The 22,215-nt window shown below is 45.5% G+C and overlaps 1 protein-coding gene across 2 annotated transcripts in view; it reads right to left on the bottom strand.

Moving 5' to 3' along the window:
• The window catches only part of MALT1 (MALT1 paracaspase), a 52,176-nt gene that overhangs the window by 13,896 nt on the left and 16,065 nt on the right, over window positions 1-22,215 (bottom strand). Inside the window, exons 3-10 of one of the 2 annotated variants that reach the window (XM_028524648.2) lie at window positions 18,067-18,188; window positions 17,330-17,489; window positions 15,232-15,410; window positions 14,699-14,795; window positions 13,828-13,860; window positions 11,110-11,136; window positions 7,090-7,122; window positions 1,934-2,137 (exon numbers count right to left, since the gene is read on the bottom strand). In XM_028524648.2, coding sequence (XP_028380449.2) covers window positions 1,934-2,137; window positions 7,090-7,122; window positions 11,110-11,136; window positions 13,828-13,860; window positions 14,699-14,795; window positions 15,232-15,410; window positions 17,330-17,489; window positions 18,067-18,188 — 855 coding nt within the window. The remainder of the gene's footprint in view (window positions 1-1,933; window positions 2,138-7,089; window positions 7,123-11,109; window positions 11,137-13,827; window positions 13,861-14,698; window positions 14,796-15,231; window positions 15,411-17,329; window positions 17,490-18,066; window positions 18,189-22,215) is intronic. The other variant, XM_028524649.2, reaches the window with a different exon arrangement.

Genomic DNA, 22,215 nt, shown 5'->3' on the forward strand with positions numbered 1-22,215 from the left:
CCATCTAAAGAGGAACGGAAACTTGAATTCAGGAAATTACAGTAATAATAGCTATGACACCTTGTGCACTTTTAGTGTGCCAGGCACAGAGATAACTTTTATCTTCTTTCTTCTGTAACCACCTCATTCCGTTAGTCTGCCCATGTGATAAATCCTCTTTGGCTTAGCAAAGTTAAGTAAACTGGTGGCAGCCACGCAGCTAGTGCGGGGTGGGGGGGTGCAGGGGGTGCTGATCTGACTTACATGAAGGCCTCGGTTCACGCCGAGATTCCTGTGACGCGGCCTCTGCCTCCCCCCAATGCCAGGGTGCCGTCTGTCCCCTGGGGCGGCCGCTGCAGGGAGAGGCACAGCCCAGGAGACATGCCCGCACCCCCGGGCCTCCACCGCACTCACTCGGGGCAGAGGAGTCCCGGGTCTGGGCACCCGCAGCTCTTCGGAACTCATGCGGACGCCCCGCGGAGACGCAGGTGGGGGCGGGGCTTCACTCCTCACTCCTAAAGCACCTCACCTGCCCCCAAACCTAAATTAGTTTATGTTGTTTTCCTGCGTCTCACTACTTTTAATAAAGTTTTAGAAACCTTTTCCTGTTTAAGCCATCTAGCCACTTTAAAAATGGAGATAAATAATATATAACAATAATCAAACAACCACCTTATTCTATACTGGAAATATAAACCGATTACCAAGGAGGCAAATTTATATAGTTTACTCTATCCTGTTTTCATAAGAAAAATGAACACTTTCACTCACAGTGACCGCTCCTTACACTCGTAACCAAGATTATGTTATTATGTCAGCACGATTCGTGAATCCCAAATCTGAGGTATTTATATTGTTGATTCATTTCTGTTATAACTGTAATCCTTATTAAGAAAAATTCATTTAAATAAGAGTTTAACACTCTCCGATCTCAGAGTAAAGTGTTAAATCTAGAAAAAGAAAACTGTTTTTCTTCCATTAAAAATTCTCCTTCACGATCCATTACCGATTCCACCAAGCTTGCCTCGTCACATCGGGTGGATAGTAAATAAGGCTGAATTGAGGAGTTCCTGATGTGAAAGAACTGGAAAGACAGAGAAGCCGAACTGATGCTTTTCCTTGATCACGGGCACCTTCACGGCCGGACACGCCCCCTCCCGGCCGTCAAACGCCGCTGCGGCACCGCGACAGACCAGACGCAGCCACTGGGACACGCGGCTCAAAAGGGTGCAGCAGTGGCCTTCCCACGTCCGTGGTGACTCCCGTGAAAATAAATAAATTACAAAAAATCACTACGGACGGCCTCTTCTGTCTCTTTAGAAAATCATTACCGTGTACGGAGAACTAACATATTTAAATGAAAGACTGAGAAAAGCTATTAAAAATGTACCGTTACAATTTTTGTGGAGGTGCACCATTAACGACAGATACCTAAAACTCTGGTTTACACAGTTTCATATGCCTCATTCACCAACATTTCTTGGTTAAATTCTAGTTTCCACTAATGGACCAGTGAACACCATGCAACAGTTAGGAAAAAGAAACACAGTATGCACATGGGTTACAACCTTTTACACTCTACACACACACACACACACTCACACACAGCAAGACGGAGGTGTTTTACATCTACAATGCACGATCTGCCACATCATCATCGTGTGCTCTGGCTCCATTGACAATAAAAAGCAAAATCACCTGGGACTAGTCAGAATTCTAATAAGAAGGATGCTGTTTTCAAAACAAGAAACACAGAAATAAATACACTAAGCTACTTAGTTATTCATATGGAACTATAGTATGAAGCCCAAATCTATTCCTTTTTTTTTACACAATAAGTCTTTAATTCGACAATGTGTTTACTGCACCTTTCCCTGAGTTTTAACTCTTAACCCTAACTTGTTCAATGAAAAACAGTGGACAGTTATTAAAATGCAGATTATAAACACCTTACCATATACTCCTTTGTCTAAAAGCAGTAAAAACTCGTCCACAGCATTGCGCATCTCATACTCGGTCAGATCCAGCAGGGAGACGACTTTGAAGTCGAGCTGCCTTAGCAGGTTGGTCAGCTCATACACATCCACCAGCGGGGCCTTCAGCTTGGGGTGCTCCCAGTAATTCATGTTGCCTATCAAAAGAGCCACCTTGTCCTTTGCTGTGAAAAAAGGGAGGGAGGATTAAGGAAGGATACAAAGATTCAAGGAAGACCTATGGAAATGGAATCATTGTAATAGAAAGTATGCTCTACAAATAAGACTTCGTTATTATTTAATTTCATCTTAGAATGATCCCTTTATGGCACGGGTGGCGAACACAAGGCCCTCCACTGTGTTTTGTCCGGCCCGGCACCTTGTTGCTACCCTGTGGCAATGCCGAGCCCTCGCTTAACTGTCAAGGAGCAGTTACATGTACACAGTCCTGACATTACATCCGGCCCTTTGAAGGCAGCCATGGGGCTGATGTGGCCCCCCGTGAACATGAGTCTGACACCCCTGCTTTACGCAGTCAACCGGCATCTCAGGACCCCAGAGACGGGTCAACGCAACAACTGAAACAGAACTCACGGACACTTTCGAGAACCAGGCCAAGGGCACTCACTTACTAGCTGTCTACATCTGAAGCATAATGTTTATGGATACGCAAGTCTACTTTTACTGAATTACAAAAGGGAAGGTTATTATATTCGACTAGACTTTTAGAGCAAATTTACATGAGAAATGTTTGAAGTTGGGGTCCCATGGAATTAGGTTCTGTTCTGCTGACGCTGGAGGAGGCTAAAGGCAGAAGAAACGCCCAGAAGAGGAACAGGAAGGACCCGCATCCGAGCAAGGAAGGGGAAACACCGGGGTGGACAGCACGGCGGCCGCTGACCGAGGGCCGGGTCTGTGCTTTTTCGGCGGACATACTGTCTTCTCTCGGCTTGCAAAAAAAGTTCCCCATTTGGATGGGTGAGGCGGCAGCTACTTTAGGGATAGGCGAAGGCTTCTGTGTGAATGCCGTAACGGTTTATTTTCTGGCCTTAGTTCAAGGTTGTATTCTCGTACAAAGAATTTTTGTTTTCAACAGACAAAAACACCCCCACTAATGCCTTAGAAAGTACCAGCTAGCTCAATCGGGCATATAGCTTGCCCAGGAACAGCTGTGGAAGGCTGGACATAGCGTAGTGCTTAAGAGGTCTTCAAAATTGTGCCTTCCCTAGTCTGGGTGGGGTTAGAAGTTCAAGACTTGGGACCATGCTGTAAATACAGGAACCTGTTAAGATGTTTGTCTTGAGGATGCTCTGGCACGAATCCGAAGGAGACACCAGGGAGCAGAGGGGACGGCGTAACGAGAGCACGGGGCTGAAGAGCCACACGGGGCAGGACTGCAGGCCACCCCCTTCGGACACAGGCCAGGACTGGGCCGCCAACCTCTGTCGCTCAGCGCTAAGGAGCGTACTTAGAAGTGACCATGAAGACCCCGCTGAAGAAACCGTAACAGGCACAAACAGTCACACTGCTGACTTGGTGTCGGCAGTATTTCATAGAATTTTGTTTCAAATCATTAAGTGGATTAAATTTCATTTAAAAATCTGGTGAAGTTTCTTCTCTTTCCAGAAAACACCTAGGTCTAGTGTGAAACAAGATCTGGAGAAAAACTAGCACCAAAGACTGTGACTTCCTCAAGGGGCAGAAAACCCCACTTGGGGTGTCTTTATTCTACGTTTACAGCTTCCAGAGATTTCTTGCAAACTTTCCATTCTTATGAGTGTGCACGTTTTAGAAAAAAAAATAAAGTGACACTTAAGCCACATTTCTCATTAGTCACTTCAAGTCCTATACAAATAGTAATCTCTTCTTTCATCCAAAAGAAAGGGCCGGTTATCAAGGCTGTTTATGTAACACATAAGGACCCAGACATAAAGCTTCTACTAAACTACCTTTAGTTCTAAAACTCATCTGAAAAGTTGAAACTACTCAGCATGGATTTCAACAGGAAGCAGTATAAAACTTAACATCACCGCATTTCCTTTTTTAAAAAAAGATTCTTCTTAAATAACCTACACCAAAGTACTCACTGCATAGTATTAACCACCAGCCGGCGAACCCCCAGAAAGGAAGCTTTCAGTGCCTTCCCCCGGAGCCCACCGACCCCCTGAGAACCCAGACCCGACCCCAGCACTGTGAGCCGCACTCGGTTCTCTCTGCTTCCGAGGGAGGAGGGAGCGCGCTGTCTCTGGCCGACATCAGTGCAGCCCAAACCACGGGGACCCCGAAGTTGTTAGGGAATAGAGTGTTCGTAAACCACAGGGGTGTGCTGGTGGAATATTATGATAATTTAACTCCAAAATGGATACTAAACTCAGTTTTATTGGCAGAAAACAACGAGAAGGTACGTAATAGGAAAAAACACAACAATATTGGGGTCTTTGGGGGGAAAAGTCAGCCGTCAAGCGATGCGTGCTACGCTGCTTTTGCCGCTGCCAACCCTTCGTTCAGTGGTTTTGCTACCCGATCGGAAAGGGCACTGAGAACAGCCTACAGGACGCACGGGCTCAGCCGTCTGAGCACCGTGTGCGTTCACACGTGTGCACTCACAGTGACCGCGACGCTTCCAAATATTTCCCCTGATGGTAATAACTTTAATAGCAGTTTCCAAAATGTCATAGAGCATTTTCTTTAAATGGGAATAAAAATGACGACTAAGTACATCTTACCTTGTCCCGTCTACTTGTGAAACTGGTGCGGAATGACAGGTGAACGGGGGAAGGCTTAGCGCAGAGAAGCAGGCTGCGGTGGGCACGCGAGAGGCGGCCGAGACGTGTGCCAGGAAGCCAGCGGTAGACGGGGGAAGGGGGAGCCAGGCCTCAGAGAGAAGACAGAGGGCGAGACGGCAGAACTGGAAGTGGAGAAGGGTCAGGAATGACAGAAAACCCTAAAATAGCAACTGTGTGAACACTGGCGATACTTTTCAGGTGGTAATGTCAAGGGAAGAAAGTTTCTGCAGAAAAACATTTACTGGAAGAGCCACCCACAGGTTCATGAACGTGGGCCCTCTACTGGGAAAAGGAAATGCGATGCAAGTTGATTGAGCAACAGGACAAAACCACTTCAGAAAAATATTTGATGACATGATCCTAGACATTTTCCAAAGCTCAGTGCAATGTATTCTGGGAAACCTGGTACAGTGTTGTATCATTCATTCCCTGTCTGGTCATCTAACAGTGTGTCACTCATCTTATCTAAAGTGAATTAATATTCACAAGCACTTGGAAAAGGGTCTGGAATGAAGTCAGTGCTATGTAAGCATTTGTTAACTACATTCTTTGACTATCTATCAAAAATTGAGTATTAGCATCAAATCTGACTGGTTGCATACACAGTGCTTGCTGGTCTCGTGCATAAGATCTTTTTTCAATCCTCACCCATGGGCATGGTATTTGATTTGAGAAAGAGGAGAGGGCAGGCGGAAACAGGGATCAAAACTTTCGTGTGAGAAACAGGGATTGGCTGCCCTGTGTATGCGCCCTGGCCAGGGCAGAACCCACAACCCAGGCATGTGCTCTGACCAGACGCGCAACCTGTGACCTTTCGGTTCGCAGAACGACACTCCAGTCAACTGAGCCACATTGGCCAGGGCATACAATCTTTTAATCTTTGTCCTGCAAAAGAAAGTCCAAAATCCTCAGTCTGGCAGACAAAGCCATTCGTGCTCTGGTCCGCACCTGCTCTCCGGCTGTGGTAAAAGGCGGCCCCCAGTGGGCCAGGGTCTCCTTCTCATACAGAGGGGTCACCCTCACCCTGCCCCGAATCTGGGCCACCCTGGGGCTCTCTGGGAACACCCTAATGTGGAGTGATACCCTGCCAGCTCTGAGTCTGAACCTGAAGAAGTCGGACAGCTTCCAGTTTGGGACATTTAGCTACACGGTGAGACCACGTGGGGGAGGAGGGCGGGGAGAGAGAGGAGAGAGTGAAGCAGACGGAAAGCTCACAACAGGGAAACAGGGAGCACACACCAATTTAACGAGGCGGCCACTATTTAGCCACAATGGACAGCTACCCCTTTTCACAAGCACCCAGAAATCTAAATTTTTATATGGTATCTGATCAGTGACAGCTGATGATAATGGTTAAAAACACTGTGTGCTCCCCCGCCCAAAAAAAAGGTTGGCCAGTTTCGTGCCCTTTTCTCTACAGCCTGTAGCAATCTCGTGTTTGCTGCCCTTTGGCTGTAACTGCCATACGTACGCTAATGGCACTCATCACGTATCTCTAATCCAGGCCTCTCCAGAAAGTTCTGGACCCATGTACACAACTGCCCGCTGTACGTCTTCACACAGATGTGACACGAACACCTCAAACTGGTCAGGTCCCAAACCGACGGTCCTCTGAAGCCTGCCGCTTATTCCGTGTTCTCCAGCTCAGTGGGCGCTATCACCACCCACCTAGCGGTCCGGGCAAGAGTCTAGACACACTGCCACCGTCTGTCAGCTCTTCTCCCAGCCACACCCCCCATCTGGGTGCACTGCGGAATAAGACGGGCCCCTCAGAGAGATGTGCCTCCAGGGGCTCAGTGAGAAACAGGGCCCTGAAGCTCCGGCCTCGCCCTTCTGCTCCTGCCTCCTTCCCTTCATGCTCCAGAGCACGGCGTGCTGCTTCCGGTGCCCCCGACTCCACTCCCCGTCTCGTCTTGTCTCCGTCCCACGCTGCATCGGGGCAGTGGGGGCGGGGCGGGGGGGGACGGCGCAGGCTGCCTCTGTCTGGAAGGCCCTTCTCCTACGCTCACTGCAGATCGTGGAGCTGCCATTGCCGCGGCTCTGCCGCTCTTCCAGTCTAAGCCCACGGAGAGACGCTGTTCCTCACCTCCACGGGACACACACGTTCATTTGTTTGCATGTTGCCAAAGTAAAGAAATCACCCTGCAGGAGCTGACTTGGTCCCACACACTGAATCCGTCCTGGTCTATCATTTCCTTTACAAATATCCAAAATTAACCATGTGGTCTCAAAGTCATTCAAGTGCTTACAAAAGCTGTGAAGCTAAAATGTCTTCAATCCCTTTATGCTCACCATAAAACACATATATACTATATTTATATTTTTATCAGGCATTTTAAAGTGCTACTTACCCAAAGGTTGTTCAGCTGTTTGCTCTTTATTATCTATAAGAAAATAAAAACGCAAAGATGTAAGGTGTTATTATCCACGATATGAATATCTTCAGGGCTAGAAATACATGAAAACAATGAAGACCATCGGTGACATTCAAAGACAGAATATGATTTCTAACATCTAACTTATGATTTTAAGATTTCTGGATTCTTTCTTCTTTAGTTCTCACCTGAGGACATGGTTATTGATTTTAGAGAAAAAGGAAGGAGGAAAAGAGAGCGACACACTGATGTAAAAAACACTAACTGGTTGCCTCCCACACGTGCCCTGACCAGGCATTGAACCCGCAACCTTTCTGTGTACGGGACAATGGTCCGACTAACTGAGCCACCTGGCCAGGGCAAGATTTCTGGGTCCTTGACAACAACACGTACTGGGGTGGACGGTCTTGGGATCGGAGCCGGGGAATGCCTTTGGTAATGGACGACCGTAGTGGGGGTCGTAATCTTTAACGGGCTGGGCAGAAACATAGTCTGAAAACAGTGGGTGCTGGGAATCATCATCATCAGCAGCAGCAGCAGCGGAGGGCTGGACATTTACTGAATGCTTGCCTGGTGCAGTCATGGATGCCTTCAGTACAACCGGCTAGAACGAACATCCCTGTCCTCTGCGAGGTCTGTACAATCACTACCTGCATTTCACAGATAAGGGACCTGAGGTGGAGAGAGACTAAGTCGCTTGTCCGGAGTTATCGAGCCGGTAAACCTCATCCCATGGTCCATGCTCTCTGCCATTGACTCTGCGTAAAAAGAAGTATCTCCGACCCCGAGGACCACATGGAAAGAGACACAGGGAAAGATGGAGTTCGGTCAGTCATCTGTCTACTACTCTCAAGAGGGTAACTTTTCTCTGGTATTTGTAACCATTCATATGAGGCTGGAGTCCATTAAAAGTTTATTAAATGTTCTTTTTTTAAAACTCAAAATTGTGGGGGTCACCAAATATTGAAGAGTAAGGATATAATGAAAGAGGAGACCAAGAGAATTCCAGAAGTTCAGTGGTGGTTGTTTGCAAAAATTTTCCTCAAGTAACTTTTTACAGTGCTCACTGAAAGGCAAGAAATAACAGACCGATTTAGGGGGAAAGGATTCTAGCCAGACTGAGAGAGGAAGGTCCTCTGACCACCCCTAGGGTGGCGTTAGATGTTTGGATGACTCCCTGTGGTGGCCCCTGAGCTCCAGGTTGGCAGGGCAAAAATGACACACAGCTTTTACAACTATGTGAATAATAGGGAGAACAAATGGTTTATTTTTGGATATCTGTAAAACAAATGATAGAAAAGGGAGCTTATAAAGACTGTAAATTCAGTTTACCCCAAACCAGGGCCTTCTGGTTTCTGGAATGTGCTTATATGTAATCAGCATAGCCCAATCATCACTCACAATAGGTATTTATTTAAAAATCTGAGCATGAAATGAAGAGACAGGTCCTAAATGAAAGAGCAGGGAAAATCTCCAGAGAGAGAACTAAATAAAATAGAGGCAAGCAAACTACAAGATACAGAGTTCAAAAGAATGGTTATGAGGATGCTCAAGGAACTTTGTGAGAACTTCAACAGCATGAAAAAGTACAAAGAAAACATAAAGAAAGACCAGTCAGAAACGAAGGACATACTAACAGAAATGAAGAGTAACTTACAGGGAATCAACAGGACAGCGGATGAAGCCGAGAATCAAGTCAGTGATTTGGAATACAAGGAAGCAAAAAACATCCAATGAGAACAGCAAAAAGAAAAAAGAATCTAAAACTATGAACACAGTGTAAGGAGCCTCAGATACGACTTCAAGCATACCAACACCTGCATCATGGGGGTGCCAGAGAGAGAAGAAGAGAGTGGGCAAGAAATCGAAAACCAGCCCTGGCTGGCATAGCTCAGTGGATTGAGCGCGGGCTGGGAACCAAAGTGTCCCAGGTTTGATTCCCAGCCAGGGTACATTCCTGGGTTGCAGGCCATAACCCCCAGCAACCGCACATTGATGTGTGTGTCTGTCTGTCTGTCTCTCTCTCTCTCCGCCCCCTTCTTTCTTCCCTAAAAATAAATAAATAAAATCTTAAAAAAAATCGAAAACCTATTTGAAAAAATAATGACAGACAACGTCCCTAACTGGTTTAGGAGACAGACATGCAAGCTCAGGAAGCACTGAGAGTCCCAAACAAGATGAAGCCAAAGAGGCCCATACTGAGACACATCGTAATTAAAATGCCAAAGGTTAAAGACAAAGAGAGAATCCTTTTTTTTTTTTTTTAAGATTTTATTTATTTATTTTTAGGGAGGGAAGGGAGGGAGGGAGAGAGAGAGAGAGAGAGAGAGAGAGAGACACATCAATGTGCGGTTGCTGGGGGTTATGGCCTGCAACCCAGGAATGTACCCTGGCTGGGAATTAAACCTGGGACACTTTGGTTCCCAGCCTGCGCTCAATCCACTGAGCTATGCCAGCCAGGGCTAAGAGAGAATCTTAAAAGCAGCACAAGAATAGCAGTTAGTTACCTACATGGGAACTCCTATAAGACTGTCGGTTAATTTCTCAACAGAAACTTTGCAGGCCAGAAGCGACTGGCAAGAGTTGATAAAAAGCAAAGATCTACAACCAAGATTACTCTACCCAGCAGGGCTATCATTTAGAATCAAAGGACAGATAATAAAGAGCTCCTGGGACAAGAAAAAGCTTAAGGAGTTTATCACCATCAAAGTAGTATTACATGAAATGTTAAAGGGTCTTTAAGAAAAAGAAAGAAGAGATTAAAAAAAATGAACAATAAAATGATAGTAAATACATATCTATCAACAGCCAAATCTAAAAACCAAAATGAATAAACACACAGAACAGAAACAGACCCACAGGCACAGAGAAAATGTGTTGACAGCTGTAGACTGGCAGGGGGTTTTGGTGGGTTGGGTGAGAACGGTGAAGGGACCAAGAACAAATGTGTTGTTGCAGAACAATCATGGGGTGCAAAGTACAGCACGGGGAATAAAGTCAATAATACTCAAATGACTACGTATTGTGTCAGGGGTGTACGAGGTTTATCGGGATGACTGTGAGTTACACAGTGTCTAGTCACTGGGGTGCACATCAGACACACAGTACTGGATGTCAACTGTAATTGGAAAAATAAAAAGTGATTTAAAAAGTAAAGAAAAATATGGGCACGAAACTAAGAAAACTAGTTGTGGTGCTAAAATGCTGAGCTATAACATGTCAGGGAATAAAAGAGATTTTTGTAAATACTAAATGACAGAACTGCCTTCTTCACCCGGTCCTGCTCCATCACCGCCTCTCGGAGCGCCCACAACCCGGAGGAGTCCTCTGTCTCTATGGAGCCCTCACTGTTACTCCACTTTGCATCCCAGTCAAGGCCTTCTCATAAGCTGAACTGGTTCAGAAATCTGTTCTGATTAAAATCGGCTGAAGAATGATGAATACTCTCGCCAACAGGAAGTTTCTTAATGGTTACTGACCAGCTACTTATCTATATAAGGCAAGGTATTCCCACGAACACACCTTTTACTCCAGATAGACACCCCGCCCACCTAGTTCAGGCATGTTCTGTGAATGAGCAACTCTGAACAAGGTCTCCAGGGTCTGGCAAGTCTAGAATTGTTACCCCGTTACCCTTTTGAAGACCACTTCTTGTCTTTCAAACACAAAAATAATGCACTTCCCCCATTAACTGCCTTCTTAGGACCCAGAGTCACTCACAAAGATAAAAACTACATTCATGTTTAGTGTATGCAGCCTCCGTATACTTTTCTACCTTCATATAGTCTTATGGTCTAGAATATTTTTAATGTTTTCACTTGCATGAAATTGCACTGCATGTAGGTGCTTATTTCAACTCTGAATTATATTATTTTAATAAAAAGTTACCACTACTGTAACCAGTACTACCATAACAAAAGAATGTCTACAGTATCTTTAAATTACTGTACTCAATAAATTAAAAATCCAAAACTAATGTCTTGTTATATTACTCACCAGGATGCCCAAGATGATGTAATTCATCTGAAATGAAATAAAATATTTTAGTTTTGAATAATTTAACTGCCTATTGAGCACAAACAGTAAGACTAAGCAGAGAAGGTTTTGAGCTGTGAAACCACATCAGAACGTGGAATCGGTTTGACATTTCCAAGCACGTGACAGGAGAAGCCATGCGGACCAAGGAGGGAAGAGCACTGTGGTGGGCATCGGGCGGGACTTCTAAGCTGAGCTGTTGTTCCTTTCACCGAGTGACAAAAAGCCACACAGACTCGTTCATAGTTTGTCCCACGTTTCAGGGATTCTGGACGATTACGGAACATGAACAGTCAAGACACAGGTGTGTCTGTGGCCTCAGTCAAAAACTCCTGGAAACTAATGAACAGTCTCAAGTGATGTTCTCCTGTTCTAATCAACATTTGAGTTTCAGAACAGGCGAAGGCGTGCAGAACCACCGTGCAGACGGTGCTCAGTCCCTGGAAACACCCACGCCGGCTTCCCTGCTGTGTCTCTAACATGTTGTGTTGGGGATGTCTGTCTGTCACAACCACTAACGCTCCTTTCGTTTCAAGGGCCTATATTCAGGACATGCTGCATCTGCTTCTGGCACGCCAGACGCCTCTTTGTCGTGACAGTTCCTCAGACGTCCCCTGCTTTGGGTGACCTGGACGGCTTTGGGGATTACTGGTGAGGGGCTGTGCGGGAGGCCGGCTTCTCAGGTGGGCTCCGTGACGCCCTGCTCAGGGCTGGACGGGGGCAGCGTGACTCTGGGGACACAGCCGTCTCCGAGTTGTTGACCCGCACCTCCCGGAGAAAGGGCAGCATCTAAGAGCGCAAGGGGTGACAGCCGTCTGGCTTTGGGCACACATTGTGTGGCGATAAAAAAGAATGTTAGCAAATTACAATGTCATCCTATTCATCCCGTCTTAGGGAGAACTTACTCTTACATGTTGTTATAAAATCAACCCAGGAGGAGCACGGCCGGAGTACAGGGCCACTAACGGGGTTTCTTTCGCCCTTTATCGTGCGGACCTCTGTCGTTTCCCACTGCTCAGGTGGGTGCCCTGTTCCTCCTTCCTCCCTTCGGTGGGGTGTTTTACACATTTGCAGCGGGTTTGGATTCTCTGGTCATATTCTGCCTTCCATCCTGGGAGCTCCCCTCCCCTGACTGGCTACTAAACGATCTTTAAAAAGCTTCTGTACCTGTACTCACCATCGCAGTGGTCACACTGAATAGTTCCACCACCCTAACAAATGCCCTGACCTGCCCCTGTGCCATCCCCACCCTGTCCTGATTGAATACCTTGAACAAAATACGGAAAATTAAACAGGTGACATTACGTCCCGGGGATAAAAAGGACATGACATTAGGACACTGCCCCTGATAGGTGCCACTCCACTGAGGACCAAAGTCCCAACTCTGCACGTGTTTTAGAAAGAAAAGCCGGACCTAATTTTTCCACCTGAAATTTCTGGAGTTGTTACTTTTATCTCTAAGTGTTCTGAACAGATTTATTTCAAAATCGAGATTTAATCACATGTTTATCATTGAAAAAATTACAGGCAGAACCCTGCAAATAAGGACGCATCACCGTAATGCGATAATTTATAGGCATCGCCCTGAAGCCTGACAGAAGAGCAATGCTCATTTTATGTCTCGTTTTACTCATTTATTCTCAGACGTCTCCAATGTTAGGAAGTTTTAAAAGTCATGCAATTAGGCGAAGAAGGAGTAAGAGGAGAAAGAGGAGCTGGTTAGGGTGTCTTCATGGAGCCCCCCCCATGCAGGGCCCATGACCGAGGGATAGGGACCCCCTAGGCTAGAGAGTTCCCGTTCACAGTTTCGTGTCAGGGTGGAAATGATTGTTACAGTATTTCCAAGTCACACCACAGTTCTATAAAGGATAGGAAAACCAGGAGACATAAGATTTAACATTATTTTCTTATTTTACCCAAGGAGAACTTAAGGTTATATTATAGTTTAAAGAGGCAGAAATTGAAAAAATACTTTGCTATCCACAAACCTAATTTTGTAAAACAATGTGATATTATACTAAGGGAATTTAAGTTTTAAAATGTACTCATCACAACTTACGTACAATGTTTTGGTTAATTAAAACAAATTAGAAACTTATGTTGAAATAGATTTTCAATTCTCTTTACATATTATGGGAAAGGGGACGTGGTAGATTAATCTACAGCCTTCCTTATAGCTTTAAAAATGGATCTTATCCATTTTATACTAAAGCACAACATTTAATATTTGATAAAACATCTGTTCAACAAAAACATCTGTCCTGAAACTTTCACAGAAACTATGTTTGCATTGAGGGGCATATTCTCAGGGCCGAAGGGTCACACAGTCTATGAGAGTTTAGCCATCGACCTTTTCTTCACAAGTTTTGTGACGATAAAAGTTAGCATTAAGGATTGACTGTAATTGTTCACTATTCATAATATGTTATCCGGGAACTGTATTCTTATATACAGTAGAAAAATCAACGGAAAATTAGTTCTTTGAAGAGTACGTCAGTTTAAAGGTGTCTGTGGTAATTTATAAACCCTCCGAGGCTAAGATACAGTGTCCCTGATTGAAATGATTTCTCGTAGCTAGTATTTTTTCCATTACCGCACTCGGCAGGCTAGAGCGCTCTAGCAGTCCCCAGGGGAACCGGCATGCAGGACACGTGGTTTCAGACCAAAGGGTTACACTACCTTCCGTGCACTCCACTGCCCCATCTGTTCTTCCTTGTTCCAGAGAAAACAAATGTGAACACACTGTAATTCATGGTCTTAGAAGGGCGGCCATCAAGCAAACAGAGATAAACATCACAGAAGTACGTTGGCAAACCAACACAGGCATCGACATCTCCTGCTACTGAAAACCGAACTATAAATGCATTGAGCTAAAATAGAATAAATTCCTAAATTATGCACTTCATAAGGGGGGATTGTTGATTAATCATTATTCTTTCCATCATATGTCTGCTTTTTAAAAAATGTTTTATTAAAAATCTTTTCCATGAAATCAAGCTCTTTCTAATTCAAGTTTTAATACATTTTTGCCGGAAGTGTTTAAAACAAACTCTAAGCCCTGACCGGCATGACCCTGTTGGCTGAGTGTCGTCCTGCAAAGTGAAAGGCGGCCGGTTCAATTCCTGACCAGGGCACCTGCCTGGGCTGTGGGCAGGTCCCCGGTTGGGGGCGTGTGCAAGAGGTGAGGCAAGAGCTGAGGCTGATGTTCCTCTCACACATGGGTATTTCCCTCCCTTTCTTCCTCTGTTCCCTTCTCTTTAAAAATAAATTTAAAAAATCTGAAAAAAAAAACCAAACCCCAAACTATACAATTCAAACATAATGAAAAAATATAAATAACAAACTTTTTTTTGTTATGGTATATAAACCTACATTATGAATTTGAGTATGTGTTCTCCCCGATTTCTATATAGAAATGTAACTCCTGATACTTAACGCACCATTAAACAGAACGGGGCAATAAGGAGTAGCATCTCTGTTGCTCAAATGTTTAGGTTTATGTGGCTTCTGCTATACTCCATTTGTCACAACACCGAGCAGCACGGCTTACCTACGGTGACTTCTACCTTCTTGCTATCGAGACTGTCCCGGTCATTATAGACGCGACACCAGTAGGTTCCCCGATGCTCCAAATCCACGTACGGCACCTGTATCAATATTAAAGTACACGTGTATTTCCTCTGAGATTTCAGTTTAAATTGGCTTGGGTGAAAAGTTGTTTTGTATTTAAAAAAAAAAACCTACAAAACAAAATTTCAGAAGGCTTTAGAGACAGCGTTATTATTTCCATTCACTAGGTTAAGTATTCGTTTAGGCAAATGATACAAGGAATCCAATAATGGTGAGTTCGGTGCAATACTATAATTTGACATTTCAGTATAAAGCCTTAGATGTGGGCTGGTGTTGTTTCCTAGCACTTTTGCAAATAAACAAATCAATTCATGTTAAAAAACAAGGACCTGAAGCAAAAACACTGAAAATCTGAAAACACCACCAACGAATGGGATTAATGTTAACCTTAACTTTCAATTACACTATTTAATATATTAGCACAGAAAAGTACCCTGAAAACCAGCTTCCTACCATGTATATCTTTTTCGTCTCGTGGGCTAACAGGGCCTCGTTTCTAAACCACTGGTAGTGAGGAATAGGGCTTCCCACCGCCACGCACTGCAGGACCAGTGTGCTGCCTGGCATCAGCTTCTGGGACTTTGGCTCAACACATATTTGCAACTTGGATTCAGAGATGGCATCCAGACTTCCTTAAATTAAAAGAAAGATATTATTAGCCATAAATACAATCTCTAAGTTAAAAATAAAACTCCCCCTTGTAATTAAATAAAAATGTGTTTTCATGTTCATCCTTCATTTTTTATAATCTTTTTAAAAAAGGGTTTTATTTATTTATTTTTTAGGGAGGGGAAGGGAGGGAGAAAGAGGAGAAAAACAATGTGGGGTTGCCTCTCCTGCACCCCCTACTGGGGGCCTGGCCTGCAACCCAGGCATGTGCCCCAACTGGGAATGGAACTGGTGACCCTTTGGTTCACAGGTCAGCACTCCAGCCACTGAGCCACACCAGCCAGGGTTATTTTTTACAATTTTTAATAGCACCTCCCAAACTGTTTCATAAAACAATGGCGTTTCTAGAAACACTAAGAAATGTTCTGTGGGTAAAAGAATGCTGTGAACAAGTAAGTTTAGACAAGTCTGGGTGAAACGAAGTTGAGCAGACCTGGCACTGCAGGACTTCTCAGCGCTTTCAAACTGTGAGTACGCGCTGTGCACGCAAGAGGGGAGAACAGTTCAAGTGGTTTCCAAATGCGTTTGGCTGCAGAGCCCTGCTGTCGGGGGCAAACATCTGGATACTCCCGTTCAGCACAGAGAGTGCTACATTCTGCTTTAACTTGACTTATTAAGATAAGGGGTTTGTTATGAGCACTGAATACATATGGACAGGTTGTCACTAGCATTTCTTTCCAAGGCAGATATCAGAAAGCATTACTTATGAACACTCACTGTTACTTAAGTTCTTTGAGGACAGAGGAATGTTATGCATTACCAGGTCTCTCACAGGAGACTCTGTCTCACAAACTGCAGGTGATCAATAATATTTGTTGAATCCTGGTTGGAGTAGTTCAGTGGACTGAGCATGGGCCTGCGAACCAAAGGGTCGCTGGTTCGATTCCCAGTCAGGGCACATGCCTGGGCTGTGGGCCAGGTCACCAGTAGGGGGCGCAAGAGAGGCAACCACACATTGATGTTTCTCTCTTCTTTCTCCTTCCCTTCCCCTCTCTCTAAAAATAAATAAATCTTAAAAAATAGTATTTGTTGAATGAGTAAGGGTCCATCTATAAACATACTGAATTTCATTACATGCACAGAAATATTCAAGAAATATATAAATAACGAATCACCATTTTTAGAGATGGTGTGTTTATTAAGGTGCGGAGGGAAGACAGACCAGAAACAAAAAGTCAGCTTCCCTCCTGTTCTTTCCGTCTGGCAGAAATGACAAAGGACACGATCTTGACAGTGTGTGTGAATAAAAGACGGGGTCTGAGGTCCACCTTTATAGTAGACTGTTTTTTCCCCTTGATCAGTACTAGTTACTGGACTGAAAAAGGTGAATGACAGAGCAGAAAAAGAGTTTGATGAAATGCCTTTTTGTAGCAAATGATACCCTACAAGCCCTTTCACGTCTACATCTCCTCTGAAGTCTGATTCCACAACACAGTTTTTTAGGAGTCATGCAGTAGTTTCGGAGGAAAACGTACAGTGTGGAAAGAAATGGAAAAGTGAGCAAGGCTGTAGTAGATTTTTTTCCTCCTCCTAAACCAGAGACATCATTCAAACCCACGAAAGCTGGCAAGGTGGAAAAAGTCAGCAGCAGGGCCAGACTGAGACAGGTTCTGTGTCACACAAAGGTGTGTGCGTGTGTATGTATGTACATGTATATATGTGTGTGTATATGTACATGTTTGTGTGTACACACACACACCCCTCCATAGAGCAGAGAATCAAAGCACACGGGATAAAATCTTAACAACTGGTGACCTTATATTGGGTCTAGCAGACATGTGAGCTTTCGGTAATATTTTGATACCCTGACTTTATTTAAAAAGTAAACAATTAACATGAATTGAAATAAGGTAATTCCCTTCCTAACATTCAACTTACTTACCCTGGAAGCTTTCTGCTAATTCTGTGACATCGCAAACATCCAGCTGCGACCACTGGCTGAATTCAAAGGTGCAGTTATTGTTGACTCGACAGACATAAAAGCCGGCATCTTTCACGTGCACTGTGTTAAAAATAAGTTCTGATGCATTTCCATTTGGGATCTGGGAAACAATCAGTAAGAGAGTATCAGTAAAGAACTCATCAAAACATGCCTTGCAAAATGTGCTGTGCAAAATGTACGATTGCTTTGGAGTTTTGAAAAGTCTATCTTTTTTCTAAGTCTAAAATACTTGTCACTTAAAAAACAAATAACATTTTGAGTAATGTAGGGCTGAAGTCTTACCATCTTCTACAAATCCATTAACCAAAGAGTTAATAAACTCTCCCGTGTACCTTCCCGAAGCTCACAGACAACAAAGGCATCTGTCTGTCCTGTCACCTGACACTGTTCAACCACTGGTACTTAAAGAGTCTACAATGCCAGCATTTATGTGCTGAGCGGCCATATGACGTGACAGACACCACGGTGGAGTGGACAGGGCACAGGAAGGTAGGCGTGGCTACGGGTTTCCGTTCGGCCCCAATCGGTTGTTAGGGGATGGGCAAGTCCTTTCCCCTCAAGTCCGAGTTTCGCATGTGCGGAATTCTGCAAGAGGGGATGGACCCCTCAACCAGCACACTTCTGTCACCATTCTATCTTCTTACGACAGGGGGACTCAAGGACGTTTAAAAAGTTACCTCTTTATTCATTTTGAACCACTGATACTGCACAAAAGGATGCCCAGTTGCCCGGCAACAGAGCTTCACAAACTGTCCGGCCAAGACCGCCTTTGATTCCGGGTTCACAGTGATCTTTATTCCTTCAAAGAAAAAGAAGAAAAAGTTGAGTAAACAAAGTCACAGAAGAGTTTTCCTTGTTTATGTTTCTGAAACAACAAAAAAAAGGTCATATTTTGGAAATAACCTGCATATTCATCCTCGCTATCAACCGCCCACTCAGACCTCCTTCCCCGGCAGATTATGACTGCGTGAAGCTCCAGGCTCTGTACAACCAGGAGGAGAGAAACTCGCCGGCAGAAGACTTTGATCTACCGCACTTCCCACGACTGGGGGAGAAAACTGTTTGTCACACTTCTCCAGTTCTTAGAAATATTTTTTCCACATTCTGACAGGTCTGAGTCAGGATGCAGCCACGGCAGACGCCTGCCCGGCAGCGGCCGCGGTGGCGTGTGCGGGGTCAGCTTTCCTGGACTCCGTGGTCGTGGGTGCGCGCTCGGCCGGCACTTCCCCTGAGTGACTGCACTGCCGGTCACACGCGTGGGGAGTTGAAATGCCAGTAAAAATGTCTACAAAAGACACCGGAATCTCAATGCTACGATTCAGTATTAAAATGGAAATTATTCTGTAAGCAGCAAGGCACAGAGCCAGGACGGCAGGGTGTAAGCTGGATACATGCGGCACATTTCTCATCTGAGAAATGACTGTCAGCAAGGCGACTTGGGAACCTCGGACAGGAGCGTGCAAGGAACTCCTGGAGTCAAGGATGAAAAGGACCTCTCTGCCCCGCCCTCCTCTCTCTCAGTCACTGCCCCTGGAGAAGCCGGCTGCCACAGCAATACTCCGGCATGGGGATACTCCAGCACAGGGATACTCCGGCACAAGGATGCTCCGGCAGCCCCGAAGTAGGCCCCAGCAGTGAGGAAAGGAACACAGGCCTCCTGCCAGCCTGTGTGAACCGACCGTCCAACACAGGGAGCTTCCAAACCCTGCTGGATTTCCAGGCGGCTGCTGCCCTGGCTGACGGCTTGATGGCCGTCACATTGGAGGCCAAAGCATGAGCCCACGCCACCCCAGGAAGCCACTTCTGGATCCCTCTCCTTGGAAACCGTATGCGGTAATAAGCTGTTGGTGCTCGAAGCTGTTGGTTTTGGGGTGATTGGTTATGCAACAACACATGACAGGCAGGAAAGAAACCCACGTGAGGGAATTCCGCACGTGCCCAGGTTGGAGCACGTGGCACTGGGTCTGTGGGCTTTCAGGAAGGAAGGAGACAAGATCATTAAAACGTATAAAACTGAATTTCCTGGACCTACTTTTCTTTTCTTTCCCTCTGTGTTGTGAGTATGATCTCCTAAGAATATCTTTTTCCTCTCAACCACCAATCCAAAGGAAGAAAACCAGATGGCAATGGAGAGGAGGGTCTACATGTTGTCAATCTTAATACATCAAAGGGCCCAAACTTCCCAGGGGAAAACACAGTAGACAGGGTAAAATAGGTATGTGAAATCCATGCCAGAAAGACACCAAACAGAACCAAAATCCAAGCCCTGACCAGTGTGGCTCAGCTGCTTGGGCGTCGCCCGCAAAGCCGAAGGTCATGGGTCTGATGCCCGGTCAGGGCATGTGCCTGGGTTGTGGGTTTGATCCCCAGTTGGGGCACAGACCAGACCGACTGGTGTTTCTCTCTCACATCTGTTTCTTTCCCTCTTTTTCTCCCTCCCCACTCCTTTCTAAAAAAAAAAAAAAAAAAGTCCAAGATGAGTAAATATTGAAGGGTCCAGAGAAACCCTAGAAAATCTTTAGTAAATAGAGTAGAACCTCTCAAAAAAAGAATTTAAAATCCTTGTAAAGGGAGAGCATGCATATTCATTAATTTTTTAAAAACGTATTCTTTTTTTAAGATTTTATTTATTTTATTTTTAGAGAGGGGAAGGGAGGGAGAAAGAGAGAGAGAGAATCAATGTGTGGTTGCCTCTCACATGGCCTCCACTGGGGACCTGAGCTGCAACCCAGGCATGTGCCCTGACTGGGAATCGAACCTGCGATGCTTTGGTTCTCAGCCCGAGCTCAATCTACTGAGCTACGCCAGCCAGGGCCATATTCATTAATTCTTTATGTTGATGCCAAGTTAGCACAGAATGGATGGAGCAAGAGTTCCTCTGAATTCTGTGAAACAAGTCCCTGGTGAGGTCAGAACACGGGATGAGTGTTTGTGCTTAAGCCAGCAAACTCCCAACAGTGCATTTCAATGCCAGGAGAGTCTCACAGCACAACTTTAAGATGCAGAGATTCTGATTTTCAAAGTTTAGGTGTGATGAGGGGAAATAAATTTGCAACAATAGAAGGAAACAAGAATGAATATGGAAAATATAGGAATCGTGGCTAAAATGGCTTTAAAATGTGGATGGATGTCTTATGGCTATCTCAGACCTAATGATACCCCAACCCCAGGACAGCCCCCCAAAACCCTGCAGCCTCACCCATCTCCGAGAACAGAAGCGGGTTTCTGCCCCCACCCCCCCCCCACGTCCAGTTACTCGGGACGGAAGCTTAGCAGTCGTTCCCGGGCCTCCCTCCTCTCTCCCTCACTCTCCACACTGTCTTCGAGTCCTGTCACTGCAGCTTTTCCCATCTTGTCCCCTTCAATGCCATGATCTCCAGGCCACCGTCAGCTCCTGACTGAAGGATCGGTAAGCCTGCCAACCCATCTCCTCACCTCTGGCCAGCACCCAGTGTCTTTTTAAAACGTCCATCCGGCCACCCCACTGCTCCGATAAAAACGCCCCACTGACCTCCACTGTACATATGCAGGAGCAGCCAAGCTCCTTACCACGCCTACAAGGGCCTGCATGGACCGGCCTCCGCACCTCGCCCCACCCCTCTCCTCCCTGCTCACTGAGTTCCCGGCACTGGGGTCCTCGGCTGGATTCTCCTTCCAGCATCGCCCCCCCTCCCCCTGCTGGATGGCAGATCCTCCAGCTTCTTGGGGAACCGTGTCTAGATGAGCCACCCCCCACCCTGGCTCTCTGTCGCTCCCACCCTGCTTCGTGCTCGCAATTGCACTCTTCACCCGGGAGGCCTGTGCCTTATGGCCCGTCCCATCCGCTACAGCAGAAGCCTCGCGAGAGCGATGCCCTTGTTTTCCTTGGTCACCGGTTTACTGGAACAGGGCCTGGCATACGGTGACGCAGTGGGTGTCCAACACATATCTGTTGAATAAATGTGTAATCATCATCATCATCATCATCATCATCATGACTGTAGCAGCAATTTCCTGGATGTGCCAGGCATTCTGATCTCTCACCTTCAACATAACTGTACGAGTTAAATACTAATTAGGTCTACATTACAATGAGGAAAGTGAAGTTCAGCTCTGACGGCGTGGCTCAGCTGGTTGATGACGTTGTCCCACAAAGCCAAAGGTCGCCGGTTTGATTCCCGGTCAGGGCACATGCCTGGGCTGTAGGCCTGGTCTCATCTGCGGCTTGTGCGAGAGCCAACTGATGGATGTTTCTCTTACACAATGTTTCTTTCCCTCTCTGTTTTCCCTACCTTTCCCTCTCTCTAAAATAATAAAATCTTAAATGAAAAGAAAAGAAAATGAAGTTAAGTAATTTGTAGGTCATCCAAATTAACTTGGGTCAATTATTTAACCTTTCTGAGACTAATTTTTTTTCATTGTAAAAATGGCAGAACCAGGCTACAAATAGAGGTTTTCTTGGACTTTAGAATCCTCGAATTTTTGCCCTGGCTGGGTGGCTCAGGTGGTCGGAGCATCACCCTGTACACCAAAGGGCTGAGGGTTTGATTCCTGGTCAGGGCACGGACAGGAGACAACCAGTTGATGTTTCTCTCTCATCCAACCCCTCCCCACCCAAATCCATGAACATGTCCTCGGGTGACGATTTTAAAAATTATAATAAAAAAATAAAACCCCTATAACTTTTGTTGTTCCAGTGATGCCTCTTTCCTCCAACTTTCCTGAGGCGTATAACTGACAGACACAAACTGTATATATTCAGTGTGCGCAACAGGATTTAATACATGTGCACAAATGAAATGGTGATCACAACCGAGGTAAATGACACGCCCACCACTTCCCAGTGA

This window comes from Phyllostomus discolor, chromosome 9 (assembly GCF_004126475.2).
Source record: "Phyllostomus discolor isolate MPI-MPIP mPhyDis1 chromosome 9, mPhyDis1.pri.v3, whole genome shotgun sequence".
Lineage (NCBI taxonomy): Eukaryota > Metazoa > Chordata > Mammalia > Chiroptera > Phyllostomidae > Phyllostomus > Phyllostomus discolor.